Consider the following 17,207-nt stretch of genomic DNA (forward strand, 5'->3'; position numbering starts at 1 on the left):
CCAAAAGAACCTGATGACTGACAAGTGAGGATTCCTTGACATCAAATTGTGTACTCCTATGTCAGTATAATGCAGGTTAGGTTGTTCCTGTTAGCAGTGATGAAATAACAGTACAATCAATTAGTACAATTAATTCATTCTTATTTACAGAAAAAGATCAGAAATAATTGCTACTTTGGATTATGCTTTTTATACCCAAATACTTTCCTAAACAATGAATGCTGACAGCATGTCTACAAAAGCATAAAAATTAAGCTTAGGCATTGGCACAGTATTATTAGCGGGTAAGTATTATAAACTGAGAAGATGCCATTATTAATCAAGTTTGTCTTCTTGGTTTCTGAGTGACTTGATATTTCAGTGTGAACATTGTTCAGTTCCACTGTTTATCAGTTCTTCAATTAATAACTTCTTTTCTGAAGATCCATTCTTCTGACAGGTGAATCTTGAAACTTCTCTCTTTTAGGAATCCAGATGGTGATGACAAACCCTGGTGCTTTGTCAATGTGAATAACAAATTGAAGTGGGATTTCTGTGATGTCCCCCCATGCTTGTCAACAGGTAGAATAAATAATAAAAAATAAAAAAATAACATGGTGTATATTCAGTGTAATTTAGTATGGCATTAATTTAGATTGGCAATCACTGTAGATTTCGTGTAATCCATCTACCTCAAGAGCACGATGCCCAAGACTTTAATGATACTGGAAGATTTCTCATTTGTAGAGCATCAAAAAGTATACCAAATAAACAAAATAGCTTGAGATGTCTATTACTAAGAGATATTAAAGAAGATGAAATTTAAAACAGGAAAAAAAGAAAATAAATGAATTACACAATGTAGAAAACATTTTCTGCATGATTCTTACAATGCAATTAAGGGGGCTTTCTTTGATTATTTGATGCTGTAGTACTCTTTTTTTTTTTTTTGCATGGAACTATTTCTAAGCAGAAGATTTTGAAGAATATTTTAGGAATATAGGAAGAACAAATTATTTCCCTTTGGGCCAAATCAGTTGTGTACCAGAATATGTTGAAATCCATTGTAGTAGACTTCCCAGAGCGTGACTGAAAAATCCAGATGAGAGTTATAGATAAAAAGGCTTTAACTAATGCTATTAAAAATATTGTTGTCTTTAACTGGTCAAAATGGCACATTACAGGGTGACAATTTGTTAACCAAGTTTCTTCAAATGGCTAAATTACAGAATGTGACCAAAATCCAGAACTGTGCTGTTGCTGTGGAAGGGAGGGAGGGAGGGAGGGAGGGAGGGAGGGAGGAAGGAAGGAAGGAAGGAAGGAAGGAAGGAAGGAAGGAAGGAAGGAAGGAAGGAAGGGAAGAAGGGAAGAAAAGGAGAAAGAATCCTCTATGCACCCTTCCTAGTCCATCTACTCTTTTGTGCATTCCACTGACCTATGCCAGCCACTACATTGCCTCCCCATACAGCTTTTTCAACCCACCTCTTGCACAGACCCTTCCTGATCTGCACCCCCATACACACACATACCTTTCTGATCCACACCAATGCCTTCCTTGACCTGTGCAATATCTCTATCATATTTCCACAACCCCTCCTACATGTCTTCCCTAACCCATTCAGCACCATTAGGGCTCACCCAAGAACCCTTTCTAATCTGAATCCTGAACCCCACCTTTCCTGACCTGCACAGTACCGTTTGCGTATTCCCAAACAACTAAAGGCATTTTTCCCATCCCTCTTTCCATGCACCATCCTCAACTATTAAACACCTCTTATACATTCCCATGGCTCCAACATAGCCTTCTGGATCTCTTCCATCCTTCTACATACCCAATTGCACAACACCTGTCATCCACTTTCAGTCACCCTTTTCAACCTATGTCACCCACTCAGATGCGTCTTGAGTGCATACCTTTCCTAACCCTTCAGGACCTCTTCCACAGCCCACATACCATTTGGACCCCATCTGACAGCAGCCATTTACCTGCCTGCTCGACTTGGACTTGCAACTTCCTGCTAGCTTTCCCAACTGACTTTCTTCTTACAAGCTTTAAACAAGCAAAGTAAATAGGAAAGCTGACAGGAATTCTAGGGAAGAAAAGAAGGGCGAGAGTGTGAGAGAGAGAAGGAAGGAAAAATGAGGGAGGGAGGAAACTCAATGGGGAAGCAGATAAGAAATAAGTTGCTCTCACTTCTCTTTGTTCACCAATGGTCATTCTGCTTGTCTGTTTTGGTAAGCAAATATCTCTGAAACAATGACCCAATGAGACATGGGTAATCTAAACCTATCTACAATTCTTAGATACTGACTGCCTGGGTTTTTAAAGCTAAGATTTTATGTAATTTTATTTATTTATTTAACATATTTCTATCCACTGTAATCAGAAAAGGGTTTTAGTGCTTTACATAACTGTAATATATTCCTTAGCTATTATTGTTCACATTTTAGGACCAATTGATGAATGTAAGACATATCCAAGTTAAGCCAGTCATCATTTTGTTAATGATCCTCCAAAGCCAACATTTGTTAATACCATATTTGTGATGCTATAATATTATTTCTAAGAATAGAAATAGACAGCACTTAGAAAGTCCAAATATTGTTTATTTATTAATTTAAAAGAGTTATACAACCACCCATCTTATGTTATAACCCCGAGCAGCATAGAAACAGTAACTAAACATTAAAAAGTATAAAATCAATATTAAAAGTTCCCAGTTCCCCCAAAACAACAATAAACAACTTTTCTGGACATCAGCCATACACTGCCCCAATGCTTATGGGAAAAACCAGGGTTTTTTGAAAGATCAGGAAGGTCAGAGTCTCCTGGATCTCAGGTGAGAAGATGTTCCAAAGGTCAGAAGCCACTATCAAGAAGAGGTGTTGCCTAAGTCCTTTGACAAGGCAACATTTAATGGACATTCAAAAAGGATGCATGCCCAGATGAATTAATTCTGCTTTATTGTAAATTTACTTTAACACAATTTTGCAAGTCTTCTCTGGGCTAAGCTTCCTTTTTTTGTGACCATTTCCTGGGCTTGTGGCATTTTGTCCTTCAGCTCTTGCCACAGTCTCTTGTGTCATTTCCTCTCATACAGCTTCTCAGTAAATCAAGATCATATTGATCTAATTCAATCCAGACCCCACATGACATGCTTATTTCAAGCCACAACAAATGACTCAACTGCACTATGCTTCAGCGTAGTGGTGAAATCCAAATTTTTTTACTACCGGTTCTGTGAGCATGGCTTGGTGGGCATGGTGTGGCTTGGTGGGCATGGCTTGGTGGGCATGGCAGGGAAAGGATACTGCAAAATCTCATTCCCACCCCACTCCAGGGGAAGAATACTGCAAAATCCCCATTCCTTTCCCACTCCTGGGGGAAGGATATTGCAAAATCTCCATTCCCATCCCACTCTGCGTCCAGCCAGAAGTGGTATTTGCCAGTTCTCCGAACCACTCAAAATTTCTGCTACCGGTTCTCCGAACCACTCAAAATTTCTGCTACCGGTTCTCCAGAACCTGTCAGAACCTGCTGGATTTCACCCCTGCTTCACAGCTTCTAGGAAAAAAAACACAAAATCTTTCTGGGAATTGGTATGGGATGATAGGCCCTACCTCCCTGCAGTGAGAGATTAGTATGGAGAACTCAAGAATCAAAAGGGAGTGATCTGTCCATGGCAAAGGGCTGATGTTAATGTTTCCCAAACCAGATCCCAATAGCACTGTCCTCAGGCAAAGATCAGCTCTCCACAGTGGAGTTGGATCTTTGAAAAGTTGGATCAGGTCCATGGTTCCCATGATAGCCATGAATTCCTGAGCCATCTCTGTGTGTGGAAATTGTCTTTGCCAAACCAGCCACAGAATCAAGGAGCTTGGGCAGGGACACTGCTACATTGGAGAGACAGAAGTAACACAACTGATCTCTATGGCTTGACCTAAATAATAGAATCTCAATTACATTCTTTACATTGCAGCAAAATTCTCTAGAAATATAACAACCTCCTTCAAGAATCCAGTAATAAGTAATACATACAGAACATGTGGGAAACCAGAAATAATAAGACCATTCAAGAGAATCTATGGAGGTGTCAAGTCACTTCCTGGCAAACATCCATGGCAAGCATCTCTTCAGAGGAAGATTTCAGCAGGTGTACCAAAAGGACATTATTGTGGAGGAGTATTGATTGAGCCATGCTGGGTTCTTACCGCAGCACACTGTATCATGTAAGCATACTTGCTGGATTCAGTTAATTTTCTTTTCGTTTTCTACAAATGCAAAGAAACAAAACAAAACCCCTAACTTTGATTTCATTCATCCAGTAGATAGAAGAGTCTAAAGTGCACAATTTTGGATAGCAAAAGTCAGGTGGGGAAAGTAGCCATGTCATGTTGTAGAATAAATAGAATTGTGCCATGTCTTTTCATCTGACACATAGTCTTGTTTCTTTTATATAGAATTCTAATGCTAATGCACAAGTCATGGCAGCTGTATAAAATTCAGAAAAATACCAACTTTGTCTTTTGCTTCTGAGCTAATGTGTTTGGCCTAGTCTTATCTTTAAACTCTATTATTTTATAATTTGGCAACCTGTAGAGTTATTTTTATAATGCTTTTGTTATTGTATGATTGTATAAAACAGAGAATACACTCTTCTTAGTATGGGTTAATCTACTAGAAACAATTTGTATGATTAATTCAGATGAAATTGGTGCAGTTCTCTGTAACTTAGAGTTCTATAATTATGACTGATTGTTCTTTTAGAATGGGCTACTTTCTTTCATAGGACAGAAGCACACAACCTCCAGGTGTCCCTTGGAGAACAAAATCTCAATAGGAAAGAGCATCATGAACAAAAGTTTGATGTAGACAAGATCATTAAACATGGACACTATACAGAGCAGGATGGCATCCCATACAATGATATTGGCAAGTTTCTATTTTATGTCATGAATAAATCCCAATCATTACCACTAGGAATGGAAAGAAGGAAATGTTAGTTGAACCTTAAGAACACTGATGCAGGTTAAATATTGAGAAGACAAGACTAAACTGTAATTAAGTTACAATAAAGAGAGCTAGCAAATTCATCTCCAAAAGTTTAGAAAATAATGTTATGTTTTTTAGTATAGATATATTTATTGCTTTTACTGCTTTATTTTTCTAAATAAATCTTCTAACCAAAGTTAGAAGTTAAGTGTAGAGATGACTTCATTAATTTAAGCAAATAAAAACCATGCTAATGAAATAGATAGGAAATATCTAGAAAAAATTAACAAATACTCAGCTCTGACCCAGAGAAATTAGAAGAAATCTCATCAGCAAATTTAAGGCTATGGTGTAATTCAGTGGCTTTATAATTAACCGTGCCTTAAAATACTGTGTTTTGTTCTCTTTTTACAGCTTTGTTGAAATTAAAGCCAATTGATGGGCACTGTGCTGTGGAAACAAGTTATGTTAAATCTGTGTGCTTGCCTGATTTTACGTTCCCTGATAACACAGAATGTTACATATCAGGCTGGGGAGAAACAGAAATAAGTAAGCCATGGCGATGGGAGCAATTAATTCGAACTAATATACAGACAGGATCTGAACTCATATTTGTTACAAGGATCTTCTCTATGAACAAAGGCTCCCTCTGCATTTTCATTTATAAGCTCCAAAATAGCTGCAGTCACTTGAAGTTTCAGAGAGCTGCTTTAGTGTCTTCCAATAGACATCAGGTGTGCTGCAATATAGCGCGCTGTTTTCTGTCTTCATTAATGTAATGAATCGATACAATTTGACTTAATTTGTCCTATTTTTTATCTTGATAGTTTAACAGGCTAGAAATTTTAATGTCTTGTTGACCTAATATGTAGCTTCAAACGCAATAGCTATGCTTTTAAAATGATTATATATATATATATATATATATATATATATATATATATATATATATATATATATATATAAACAGATGATGATAGATAGATAGATAGATAGATAGATAGATAGATAGATAGATAGATAGATAGATAGATAGATAGAGAGATAGGATAAATATAAAAATCCCTTCCTTCTTTCTTTCTCTCTTTTCTTTCTTTCTTTCTTTTTCTTTCTTCTGTTGTAACATTACAACATTACAACATTAACAATCATTTCTTAACCCAGTCACAAAACGGAAAATACAAGATGGGAAATAAGAGTTCTTTGTGTTTCTGGCATTCATTCTATAGGTGAATCATCTCATCAGCTATTGGATGCCAAAGTAAAGCTGATTTCCCAAAGGCAGTGTAATGCACCAAATGCGTATAATACCAGAGTGGTGGAAAACATGTTTTGTGCTGGAAGTCTTCAGAGAACAAGAGCAGATACTTGTCAGGTTTGTTGCTTTTTTGTATTTGAACACTGATTTCTCTTCAAACCAAATGTAAACAGACTATACATGGTAAAGATTAGCAAGGTGCTACATATGTACCTACTCATTATATCAGATAATATCCCCCACCTTCCTTCCTTTCAGCATAATATCAAAAGCATATACTGGTAGTCATGAACTTACAAAAGTTCATTTAATGACTGTTCAAAGTTTTTCAGACTTACAACCATTACAACATCCCTATGGTGATGTGATCAAAATTCAGATGCTTGGTAACTGGCTTGTACTTATGACTGTTGCTGGGTCCCAAGGTCAGGTGATCACCTTTTATGACCTTCCAACAAGCAAACTCAATGGGGAAGTTGTATTCCTTTAACAACTGTGTTACTAACTTAACAATTGCAGTGATTCACTTAATAACTATGGCAAGAAAGGTCATAAAATAGGGCAAAACACATTTAACAAATGTCTCTCTTGGCAACAGAAATTTTGGGCTCAATTGTGGTCGTAAATTGAGGACTATCTGTGCTTGTTCTTTTATACTTAATGGCTGATTCTAAAAGGCTACATACAATTTTTATATTTTCATTGTCAGTTCTTTGGCCAGTTCAAATCAAAATAAAATCAAACCTTTATTGTCAATGCACACCATGTCTACAATGAGATTGAATGAGCCTCCCTTGGAGAACTCCCCCCCCCCGAAACACAGAATACATCACAATAACTCAATAAATAAAAGGAAATCCCTAAACTCAAATAAGTAATAACTGGCACACATTCCCATATACATATATGTATATAACCTCATATTACGTTATACCGGTATGAACATGTTGCATGTTGTGCTGGCCCTGCCAGTCCATCATATTAAACCTAAATGTGGTGTTATGTTGCATTCAGAAGTCTGACAGCCCATGGATAAAAGCTATTTTTCAATCTATTCCTTCGGCTGGCTATGCTTCTGTATCTCCTATTCAATGGTAGGAGAGTAAAGAACTGCTGAACAGGGTGTAAATTTATTTATTTATTTATTTTATTTATTTATTTATTATATTTCTATACCGCCTTTCTCCCGTAGGACTCAAGGCGGTGTACAGTCAAGAAAAATATAGACACACAAACATCATAAAATTGCTAATTAAAATTATTACTTAGTTTGGTCAATTAAATAAAACCCAGAATTAGATAACATTTAAAAAATCATTCACATGTTCGTATGTTTAGCCCCGCCTGTTGGAACATCAGGGTCTTGAGGGCACGGCGGAAAGCACGGAGATCAGGGATATTCCGTATCTCCGGGGGCAGTTCATTCCAAAGGGTTGGAGCCCCCACAGAGAAGGCCCTTCCCCTGGGAGTCGCCAGTCGACATAATTTGACTGACGGTACCCTGAGTAGTCCCTCCCTGTGAGAACGAACTGGTCGGTGGGTGGCAAAAGACGGTCTCGTAGGTACCCAGGTCCTAAATCATCCCTGAGGATTTTCCTCACTCTGCTAAGGCAGCGGGTCCTGGCGATTTCATCCAGTGAGGTCAGGGGATAGCCCATGATTTATTGTACTGTGCTCATCACTCTCTGTAATGCCTTTTTGTCTGCGGCTGTCAAGCCAGCATACCATACCATAACACAATATGTGAGGAAACTTTCTATCGTAGACCAGTAAAAGGAACTCATCAGTCGTTGTTCCACCAGATTTTTTCGCAAGACCCTAAGGAAATGGAGTCTCTGTTGAGCCTTCCTGACCACCTGGAACGTGTTATTTTTCCAGGTGAGATCTTGGCTAAGGTGGACTCCCAGGAATTTGAAAGAGGAAACCCTCTCCACACAGCCCCGCTTAATGTAGAGTGCGGCAGGTTTCTCTCTCTGCTTCTGGAAGTCTAGCACCATCCAAGTTGGTCTTCTTTATATTTAATTTTAGTCCCAGATAACCTTCTAAATCTAAATTGATACTTTGCTTTTAAAACCATCACTTTTGAATGTAATGATTTACATTTCAGAAAAAAAATCATGAATTTATTTAATCCAAGATCCTATTTCTTTACCATTAATGTAATTCTTCAGGATCAAGTATAAAATGTTAGTATTAATTGTTTTTTAATTGTTGTCAATGTTAATTGTCTTTTTTATCTTTTACATTAGGGCGATTCAGGAGGTCCCCTAACATGTGTTACCAATGACACTTACTATATTTATGGAATTGTGAGCTGGGGAGATCAGTGTGGATTAAAAAATAAACCAGGAGTTTATACTCGAGTGACAACATTTCTCAACTGGATTAGAACAAAAATTATACGCGAGTCTAATTTTCACAACTAAGAATGGTAGTTATCAAAACAGAAAAAATGTTCTCTTCTATTTCAGCACTGAAGTATTTTTAGCCAAATTTCTACCCGCAAATGAAAACTCTAATACCTTAATAGCATTTTGGCTAGAACTCACTTGTTTATATAATGGCCAAGTAAATATGCAACCCTTTGCTTAAAGTAATATACAAAACTGATCTTTTTTATTGTTGTATTTTTAATCATTTGAGATATTAAGGCTATAAAACACAGTCATAACCTTCATAATAAAAAGTAGTTGCATTGAGAATTGTTTGCCCAGAAGACCTCAGTTTTTTAACGGGGAAGTTAGAATTTACATTCAGAAACCAGGAGGTATGCAGTGCAAATAAATATCAAAAGTTGTATGAATTCACACATCATTTGACACAGAAGAATCTATTTATATTTGCTTTCAAATCTCCTGAATGTCCTTTTCATTCATTTCTACAAGCATTGATTGAATGACAATAAACCTCCAATATCAGTAATCTCACATGATCAGGCCAGCTGAAGATCAAACAATATGTTATGCTATGTTGTATAATGAACATCTTGCAGTAAAGGAAGATATGGAATCTTGTTTTAAACTGACTTCTGCACAGATGGGAGATTAAACTGTTTCCTCTAGCCACTGTATTTCTAATCTTCTCTATCTTTTACTCAGGTTTTTTTTTTTAAAGGAGGCAAAAGTGCCCACTGGCATGAATTAATTTAGCCACATAGGAATTCAGAAATGAACATCATTAACAAATCAACAAAATAACTGTAGACTTTTTGGAAAGTGATTCCACTGATTTATTTTCCGTACAAATATATATTTTTTTCCTTTCAGCAAATCATGGTTCATATATTTTTAGTACAAAGCTGAGCCTGCCAGTCATCTAGTACTAATCTAATTTGCTGTCATAAATACTATATTGTATAATACATAGCTTTAAAAAATCAGGTAGAGTTTTTCATGCAAAAATATAAAGTTTAATATTAAATCACTCCTTGAGGGTTTGCAAAGGTCTTTTTTTGTAATAACTATTTCTGAACAGTGCACTACTCTGCTTCTCGGGAGATTAGAATAGCTACATGATTTGGAGAGAAAGCTGGAAAATATATGCATTTTCATTAGACAGATGTCAGTATTTCTGTTCATTTCTTAATTAGTTTCATTTTTCTTCTCTTCATTTGCAGAACTTCTGCTGCATCAGGATTCAGCTGGACTTGTTGTGATCCTTCTGTTATTTTCTCCTGCAATTGCAATAGATTCAGAATGTTATCTCCTCACAAAGACTATTGTGTCATTCCATTTGTAGCAAATATATTGAACAATATATCATATTCCAAGTAGCAGAAATAATGTCCTAAAGCTATCTTTCTAGGATTGTGTACTTTGACTGTATAAAACTCTTTACTATAGATTTATAGTTTGGTTAGTCCAAATTTCTTCCACTGATAACCTACAGATTTTCATGACTCTAATAATGATTTTCAAATAGTGGTTTAGATCCAAACCAGCTGAAATGCTGAGATGTTCACGGATGTCTTGTTTCCAATAATAGTTTAGGGGATGATCCAGATGCATACTGGGATCAGACTTGGTTCCAACAGATCCTGTATTCCTATATATCATTGCCATTCATCTTCCTGTTTCTTTTACAATTTAATTTAATTTAATTTAATTTATTCAATTTATATGCCGCCCCGCTCCAAAGACTCAGGGCGGCTCACAATACATTTAAAAAATCATTATAAAAAAACATTTAAAAATTAAAAACATTAAAAACATTAAAAACTCATTCACGCCTACAATGGATCTGTAGCCGAGACTTGACTATGAGGTACTATAATTATTGCCCCTGATTTCTAAAATTATAATGAATATTGCTTAGGTTATCTATCCATTCACTTACATAATCTGGATCACGCTGTTCTTGGGTTTCTTGACATTCTGTTTCCCGAGCATATGCCAGCTCTGCAGCCCTTCTGGCCATTTCCACTCTGTAAGAACCTGGAGGAGTCCAGCCAATACCTTTGATCCAATTCAAATCAGATTTGTATTTGACCTAGAAAATAAAATACAGTACTAATTGCATGGATCTTCAAGACTTAATACTTAAAATCAAATGAAACAAATCATATATATACTAAAGGCCAATAAAAGAAAATGGCGACCCCAGGAAGCAGGTGTGATAGGCAAGGATAGGTGACAGAGTACTGCAAGCTATTCTGTGCCACCTTAGTTGTTCTCCAAAATCAGGTGCTGTGGAGTCCTCCCATCTTAGAATGTTAAGATAAAACTGATCTTGTATACAGAATATGAAGCCAGATATTTTCTTTGCCATTGAAAACACTTGCATTTCTTCTTCACATAGCAAACATGCCTTGTTTATTAACAAAAGACCACACACACACACACACACACACACTTTATACAATACAAGAAAATAGTTGCTAGGACAGAAGAGATGGGCAAGACTCAAGATATCAAGTTGTCAACATGTATTACAGTCTGTTCTTTTTCTTCTCTTTTCTGAAGTGAATATATTACCAGTTATTGTTGAGAATAAATGTTGGAAATGTGCATATATGTGTATATATAAAACTATCTTTAAAACTTTTTGTAAGTCTTCACTTGCAATAATAGCAACTTACAGATGCATGGAGGAATTGGATTTATTTGGATGAGCTTTCCTCATGCACTAGGGCAGGGGTCAGCAACCTGAGGCTCTGGAGCCACATGTGGCTCTTTCACCCTTCTGCTGAGACTCCCTGTCACTGAAAATATGCATCACAATCGCCAATGTGCAACACCCGCCGTCATGTGGGTTTATTGAGCTTTTCAACTCCCGGTAGGCCAACCATGGATAAATCCAAGAAAAGAAAAGTTTCAGAAGAAAACAGAACATTTAATTCAACTACATATGCTAGTTTTGTGGCCGCTCAAGAAATAGTCAGGCACAGGAATAGTTTTGTGGCTCCCGGTGTTTTCTTTTCTGTGGGAAACTGGTCCAAATGGCTCTTTGAGTGTTTAAGGTTGCAGACCCCTGCACTAGGGAAAATAATTTCTTGGTTTTAGTAGTACTATTTTTTCTTTCCTAAATGCATTAGCATCTTTCTCTCTCTGTTTCTGTGTGGGTGTGGGTGGGTGGGTGTGTACATGCGCGCGCAGACTCTTCCACAAGTGAGCTATTCCCACAATCTTTTTTCCTCTAAACTGCCCACATCAGCATGACATCACATTTCTGTGGACAAATCTCCCAGTGACTGCATCTTTTAATGCATTTCCTATCTAAACTTTCATCCCAAAGGTGATTTTTCAAAAGACAACTGACTAAGCTGCTTCCTTAATATATACATTAAATTTGGATTTGAAAATGAGTCCATTGATTAGACATATCCTTGCCTAGAATGGGCTCCTTAGCCATAGATCCTAACATACTTACATCACTTTGGAGTTTGTAGGCTTGTTTGGCATGCCTGAGATTCAGCTGCTCCGGGTCACAGGTGTATTGATGTAGGCGCTGCCTATAGTTGACATCACTTATTAATTGCTGACTTTTCTTTGCATGAATAAATCCTGGCTGATCAGTTTGACTTCTGAATTGTCCTCTGTTTCTAAAATAATCTCTTTTATATTGGTTGTCACTCTGGAGGTGGCCCATCTTCAGGAAGTGTCTCATTTTAGGATCATCATGCGTATTGCAAAATCCAATCCGTTGACCTCTGTCCCTTAGGAAAGCTTCTTTGTATCTGAACTAAAAAAATATTGAGACATAGGGATGTTTATGTCATTATACAACCATATGGAAGCATAGTTTCACATAATTTCATATTATGCCATAAGCATTTTACATGTAGCCTGTACATGTACATCAATGCTAAAATCATGGTATGGCATGCTAATTATTTTGCTGAAATTATTTTAAGATTGGGAACATTTCATTGTAATTGAAGAATATATGTATAAAGCAACAATTACACACATAATTACACAATTTAAAATAAAACGCTAGGATGAGCTCTTCATCAGAGCATCTAGAGTGTTGGCAGCACATACAGGCATAGCAGGAATAAGCAATCTTTTTCAGCAAGGAACCATTCTCTGCCTTTGTTCCCTAATTATATTACAGTACACGCAAATACTACGCAAATTTTAGGAAAAGTTAAAGAAGAAAGGGAAATCAAGGTTTCGTGGGTATATTTTAAGTCCGTGAAAGCTTAAGCCATCAGTTTTGATTTTTTAAAACTCTTCACAAGTTCGCTAAATAGAACAAAATGGACCAAAATTATTGTCTTTTCTTTTGACAAGAAGAGCACATGTATCCTAATGTCATCTCTCTGAACAACAGCAAGAAGAGTTAATTTCTCCCTGAACTTTCTCAGTTTTCATTTGATTGATTGACTGAATGATAGACTGAATAAATACATACATTTATAAATAAATACATTTAAACTAATGTGAAATAAAATACAGGCCCAACTCACAGCACATTAATTTTTTTCATATGCATAATTGCATAATTATTTCATATGCAGTTCAATGGGAGTATTAGTGGATCTAATATATGGGGCTGTTGTTTTTGTGGAATCCTTATGGCACTAAAAACAGGTTCTTTCCTTGAACCTGTATAGAAAAAATCATGGATGATATGCCAGGGCATAAAGGCCTTTAAATGCAAAAAACAAAACAAAACAAAATATTTCATACATCACTGGCAATTTCTCTAGATGCCTTAGCTGTCTGGAAAGGGATGGCATCCAATCTGAAATCATAGCCAGCTGCCCGTGTTTCTTCCCAAGATGTTTTATATAGTTTCTGCATTAAGAAATGGAAAAACAAAGGGAAAACAAAATCAATTAATTTTATTTACATATCTGTTGTGGCTTTATTAATTAATATTTGATTCTATTACAATCATTTATTTATGACTCAAAAGCTAGCATGCATCCCTTCACTTTTTCACATACAAAATACAATGTCCTATTTGAAAAGAGTCACAAACGTCATAATTAAAGTTTGCTTTGATGCATTAGACACATCAATATTGCATTGACATTGCCCCTATTCTGTCTTTTGAAACATTTAGCAGTAGCATTTGGGTTTTACAGCAGAGACATTTCAGTGCTGCATTTCCACTATGTATAACTTCAAACATTTTTAATACCTTCTGTGCTGTCTCCAAACCCTGCTGGTTCCATCAAACTATCTAAAGTAGTGAGATGCTTTATAAGAGAGTAGATATTATTAAAGCATTAGCTAAATGCAAATTATGAAGAGAACACAGCTGAACATAGGAATGCAGCTGAACACATGGACGGTTTCACACTAGAACAGCTCTTCGTGTGTTCAGCATTGCCACATAATTCAGAGGTCTTGACTCAAATCATCATGAGGACCATGTAATGTGAAGTTCTTTACCCTGAAATCTTCTAAGCAAGTATTATAGCTAATCCACTCAGTTGTCGCTGTTTGACTCAGGGCCAACCCTGAGATAGGCTGAGAAGCCTAGGGTGCCAAGACTTAGAAGGTGCCAATGCAGCTTCTCCTTCTGAATCCTTCTAAAATGCAAATCCTTGTAGTTTAGGATGCTGTATACCCTTCCCTGGATTACATTTCTATCATCCCAACCACTATATAGTTTTTTTTTTAAAAAATGAAGTTTGTGAACTCAGTGGCCTTTAAAAGCGTCTGCTGGGATTGCAAGCAAAATGGCTGATCCTCGAACCCTTGGAAAATCATTGTTCTGCAGTTTCCTCAAAAGGAGCAGCCATTTGGAGCACATGTGGGAAATCTCCATCCGCTCCCATAGAAGTTTCAGTGAATCAGTCTACTCATCAGTTCCTTGGTCTTTACCGCAGTCATCAGTTCTGATTTGACAAAATCAATTCACCATACCTCCCTCAGAAGTCCATTTTATTATGTAAATTCTCAAGAGCTTAACTCCAGAAAGCCAAGATTTTCAGAAAATGGGCTGTGCATTATCATATTTCTCAAGCCATAAACTGGAGGAGCTGCTGTACTAGTACATGGCAAAGGAAGACCTAAATTTTACTCAGACTGTGATAATCTTGCTTTCTTGCTCTCCTAAGTTGTCTCAGGTAAAAGGAAGCCCCTCACAGGGTGGTGCCACGGTCTGCCATGATAGGGTTTATACGCCCAGTACAGGGTGATGACCCAGGAATGTGTCTTGTATAAGCATTGAGAGAAGTACTTTCAATTTCCTCTAGTTGCTCTGTGAAAGAGCCACCCATTACACATTCAGTATTACACATTCTAGGGCTTTAGTACCCCTAGACATTATTGCACAGCTATGACTATACCTTGAAAAATTAGGCACCAGCACCCAGATGTAGAGCCACACTTTCTTCTTATGTAAGTGAGGAGCCTTGGTGCGTGGTCAAGATTATTAAGCTGCTGTCTCACTTCCAGTGGTAGTTCTGCTGTGTTATGAATGAGACACTTCCTATTGCTTTCCTAAACATTCATAGAGACAATGCCAAATAACCTAGAAGGCTTCAGGCTCTGAGTTGGGGATCCCTGAACCAGGTAGAGATTGGGACCCACATTGTGGCTCTATCGTATTTTAACCTCAAATTTTATATTATGGCACTTCTGGTTAGGGTCTCATCTCATCAATAGCCTACAAAAAAGGAAATTCACAGGTCTGAATCTCCCATCCAAATATAATATTGAACAGATTAAGAGCACTGTTACAAGGGTAGACTCTTCCATTACATCTAGACAGCAACCTAGCTTTAAAGGAAGTAGGACATGGATGGTAATGGTGCACATCTATCTCATACTTTGCTGCCATCTTTCCACATCTGTTGTCTCAGATAAACACTCACTTTGACCTGAATTTGTCCATTTAGATTCATGAATAATTTTTCTGTGATAAATTAATACAACCTTCATGTTTTTGAATGGACCTGAAATTCTACCAAATTTTACTCCTGTAGTCTGGCCAGTAATATGCTTGTTTAAGATAAGATGACATAGAACACAAGCAAGCATGCATCCAAAAATTATAAAAGATGGCCTCTTTAAAGAGCAGTTTTAGATAAATCTTTAGATTTGTTTGCAGAACTTATATTAAAAGAATTTGGCATTCCCTCTCCCAATATGGATGAGATCCAAATCTAGACCCTTTTCTCAAGTTCTAGTCATTTGTCATTTCCCTCCCCTTTTTCTCTATCTCCTTTTCTTTCTTTTAAATCTGCAAATTTTTGGCCTTGCTGTTGCAGTTCATTCTTAACACAGATCCTTTGATTCGAAACCCCATGCATCATTTTACTTTATCACAGTTTGCACAGTTTTTGCACTCATCCTCGCACATTACATTCATTTGATTTATGGCTATCTTTGCAGCTTTACAAATACCAACATGGCTTTTTTTCTTCTTTTTCTCTGTGCTCTGGGGTCAGTCTCTCTCAACAGCTTTCTGTGTGTGGCATCTGATCCAATTGTGTATCTACCAAAAGCAGTTTCATTTTTAATGAGATGCCCCCAACATCTCCACCTCCTCATGCACTCACTGGCTGTTTCAGTTCAGATACATGCTGATCCATTTGAATGGTCTGAGAAGAAACAGAACATACCCGACATACAACTGTGCCATTCATCTGTGCATGGCAATGCCGCTCTAACTGCATGAGCAATATAGCTCTCTTATTCTTTTCTTCTGACATGAGAGGGAAAGGTTTGGTAGTGTTCAATGCAAAATGTGCTACCTGCTTCTACTTCTTTGTGTGTTGGAGCAGCCTTTCCAGCATTGTTCTCTGCTATTTTTATATTCCAGTAATTGATTAAATGGGTCACTTTATGGAATTATTTGCATATCAATTTTTCACATGACTATGCATATAATTTAACTGTTCACAATGAAACATGGTCTATTCATTGTTACAGAATGTTTTAATCTGTGAAATTAGTCTATAGCAGGCAGCAGTATTCTTTTACATGAAAGAAGGCAAAGATACGTGTCCGGGATAATGTTGCAGGATCCATCTGTGTACTTTCTGGAGAGAGAGAAGTTCCCTGAAGATGGGCTCCAGCATGAGCCCGAAAGCTTGGAAGACAGAACCTTTGGTCCCAGTGACCAACTCAGATCCGATCCTGCAATATTCTTTTTACCTGTAGTATAGTTTCAAAATTATATTACTCAAAATAGCTTGAATATAAGATAAGTAATCTTTGTCATTATACTGATTATGAGATTAACTTCCAAATGAAAAAGAACAATTACTTACATCACTGATGTGGAGTGCATTGAGCCGTGCCCTTATGAGGTCAGGACGGTCAAGGGGCAGGGTGTATCTGTGCATGTTGTCCAAATGACCAGCTCGATATAGCCGCTGTTAGGACAAAAAATATTTAGTGTAGTTCCACAATATCTAAAATTCTATTTTCTCCAAGAAAGGCAATACAGAATGCCTAACCTTGGATTCTTCCCTAAGCATAGCTAATATACTAAAGCAAAGCATTATTACACTATAGTGAAACAGCCCTTAACTGATATACTAACTAAAACAGTTAAGGGCTGCTTATGCTT

General features: G+C 37.0%; 2 protein-coding genes across 4 annotated transcripts in view; one reads left to right on the forward strand and one right to left on the reverse strand.

Annotated features, from left to right (window-relative positions):
• The window catches only part of HABP2 (hyaluronan binding protein 2), a 30,851-nt gene extending 20,780 nt beyond the window's left edge, over window positions 1–10,071 (forward strand). The window contains exons 8-14 of the mRNA XM_034440159.3: window positions 467–561; window positions 3,960–4,209; window positions 4,770–4,912; window positions 5,387–5,521; window positions 6,202–6,347; window positions 8,480–8,661; window positions 9,847–10,071. Coding sequence (XP_034296050.2) covers window positions 467–561; window positions 3,960–4,209; window positions 4,770–4,912; window positions 5,387–5,521; window positions 6,202–6,347; window positions 8,480–8,656 — 946 coding nt within the window. The 3' untranslated portion in view covers window positions 8,657–8,661; window positions 9,847–10,071. The remainder of the gene's footprint in view (window positions 1–466; window positions 562–3,959; window positions 4,210–4,769; window positions 4,913–5,386; window positions 5,522–6,201; window positions 6,348–8,479; window positions 8,662–9,846) is intronic.
• The window catches only part of NRAP (nebulin related anchoring protein), a 69,302-nt gene continuing 61,527 nt past the window's right edge, over window positions 9,433–17,207 (reverse strand). For 2 of the 3 annotated variants that reach the window (XM_034440157.3, XM_034440156.3), the window contains exons 38-42: window positions 16,906–17,010; window positions 13,364–13,471; window positions 12,099–12,410; window positions 10,566–10,718; window positions 9,433–9,903 (exon numbers count right to left, since the gene is read on the reverse strand). In XM_034440157.3, coding sequence (XP_034296048.2) covers window positions 9,805–9,903; window positions 10,566–10,718; window positions 12,099–12,410; window positions 13,364–13,471; window positions 16,906–17,010 — 777 coding nt within the window. In that variant the 3' untranslated portion in view covers window positions 9,433–9,804. Of the gene's footprint in view, window positions 9,933–10,565; window positions 10,719–12,098; window positions 12,411–13,363; window positions 13,472–16,905; window positions 17,011–17,207 lie in introns of all 3 variants that reach the window. The other variant, XM_034440158.3, reaches the window with a different exon arrangement.

Source organism: Pantherophis guttatus, chromosome 6 (assembly GCF_059756535.1).
Source record: "Pantherophis guttatus breed Tessera chromosome 6, ASM5975653v1, whole genome shotgun sequence".
Classification (NCBI taxonomy): Eukaryota; Metazoa; Chordata; class Lepidosauria; order Squamata; family Colubridae; genus Pantherophis; species Pantherophis guttatus.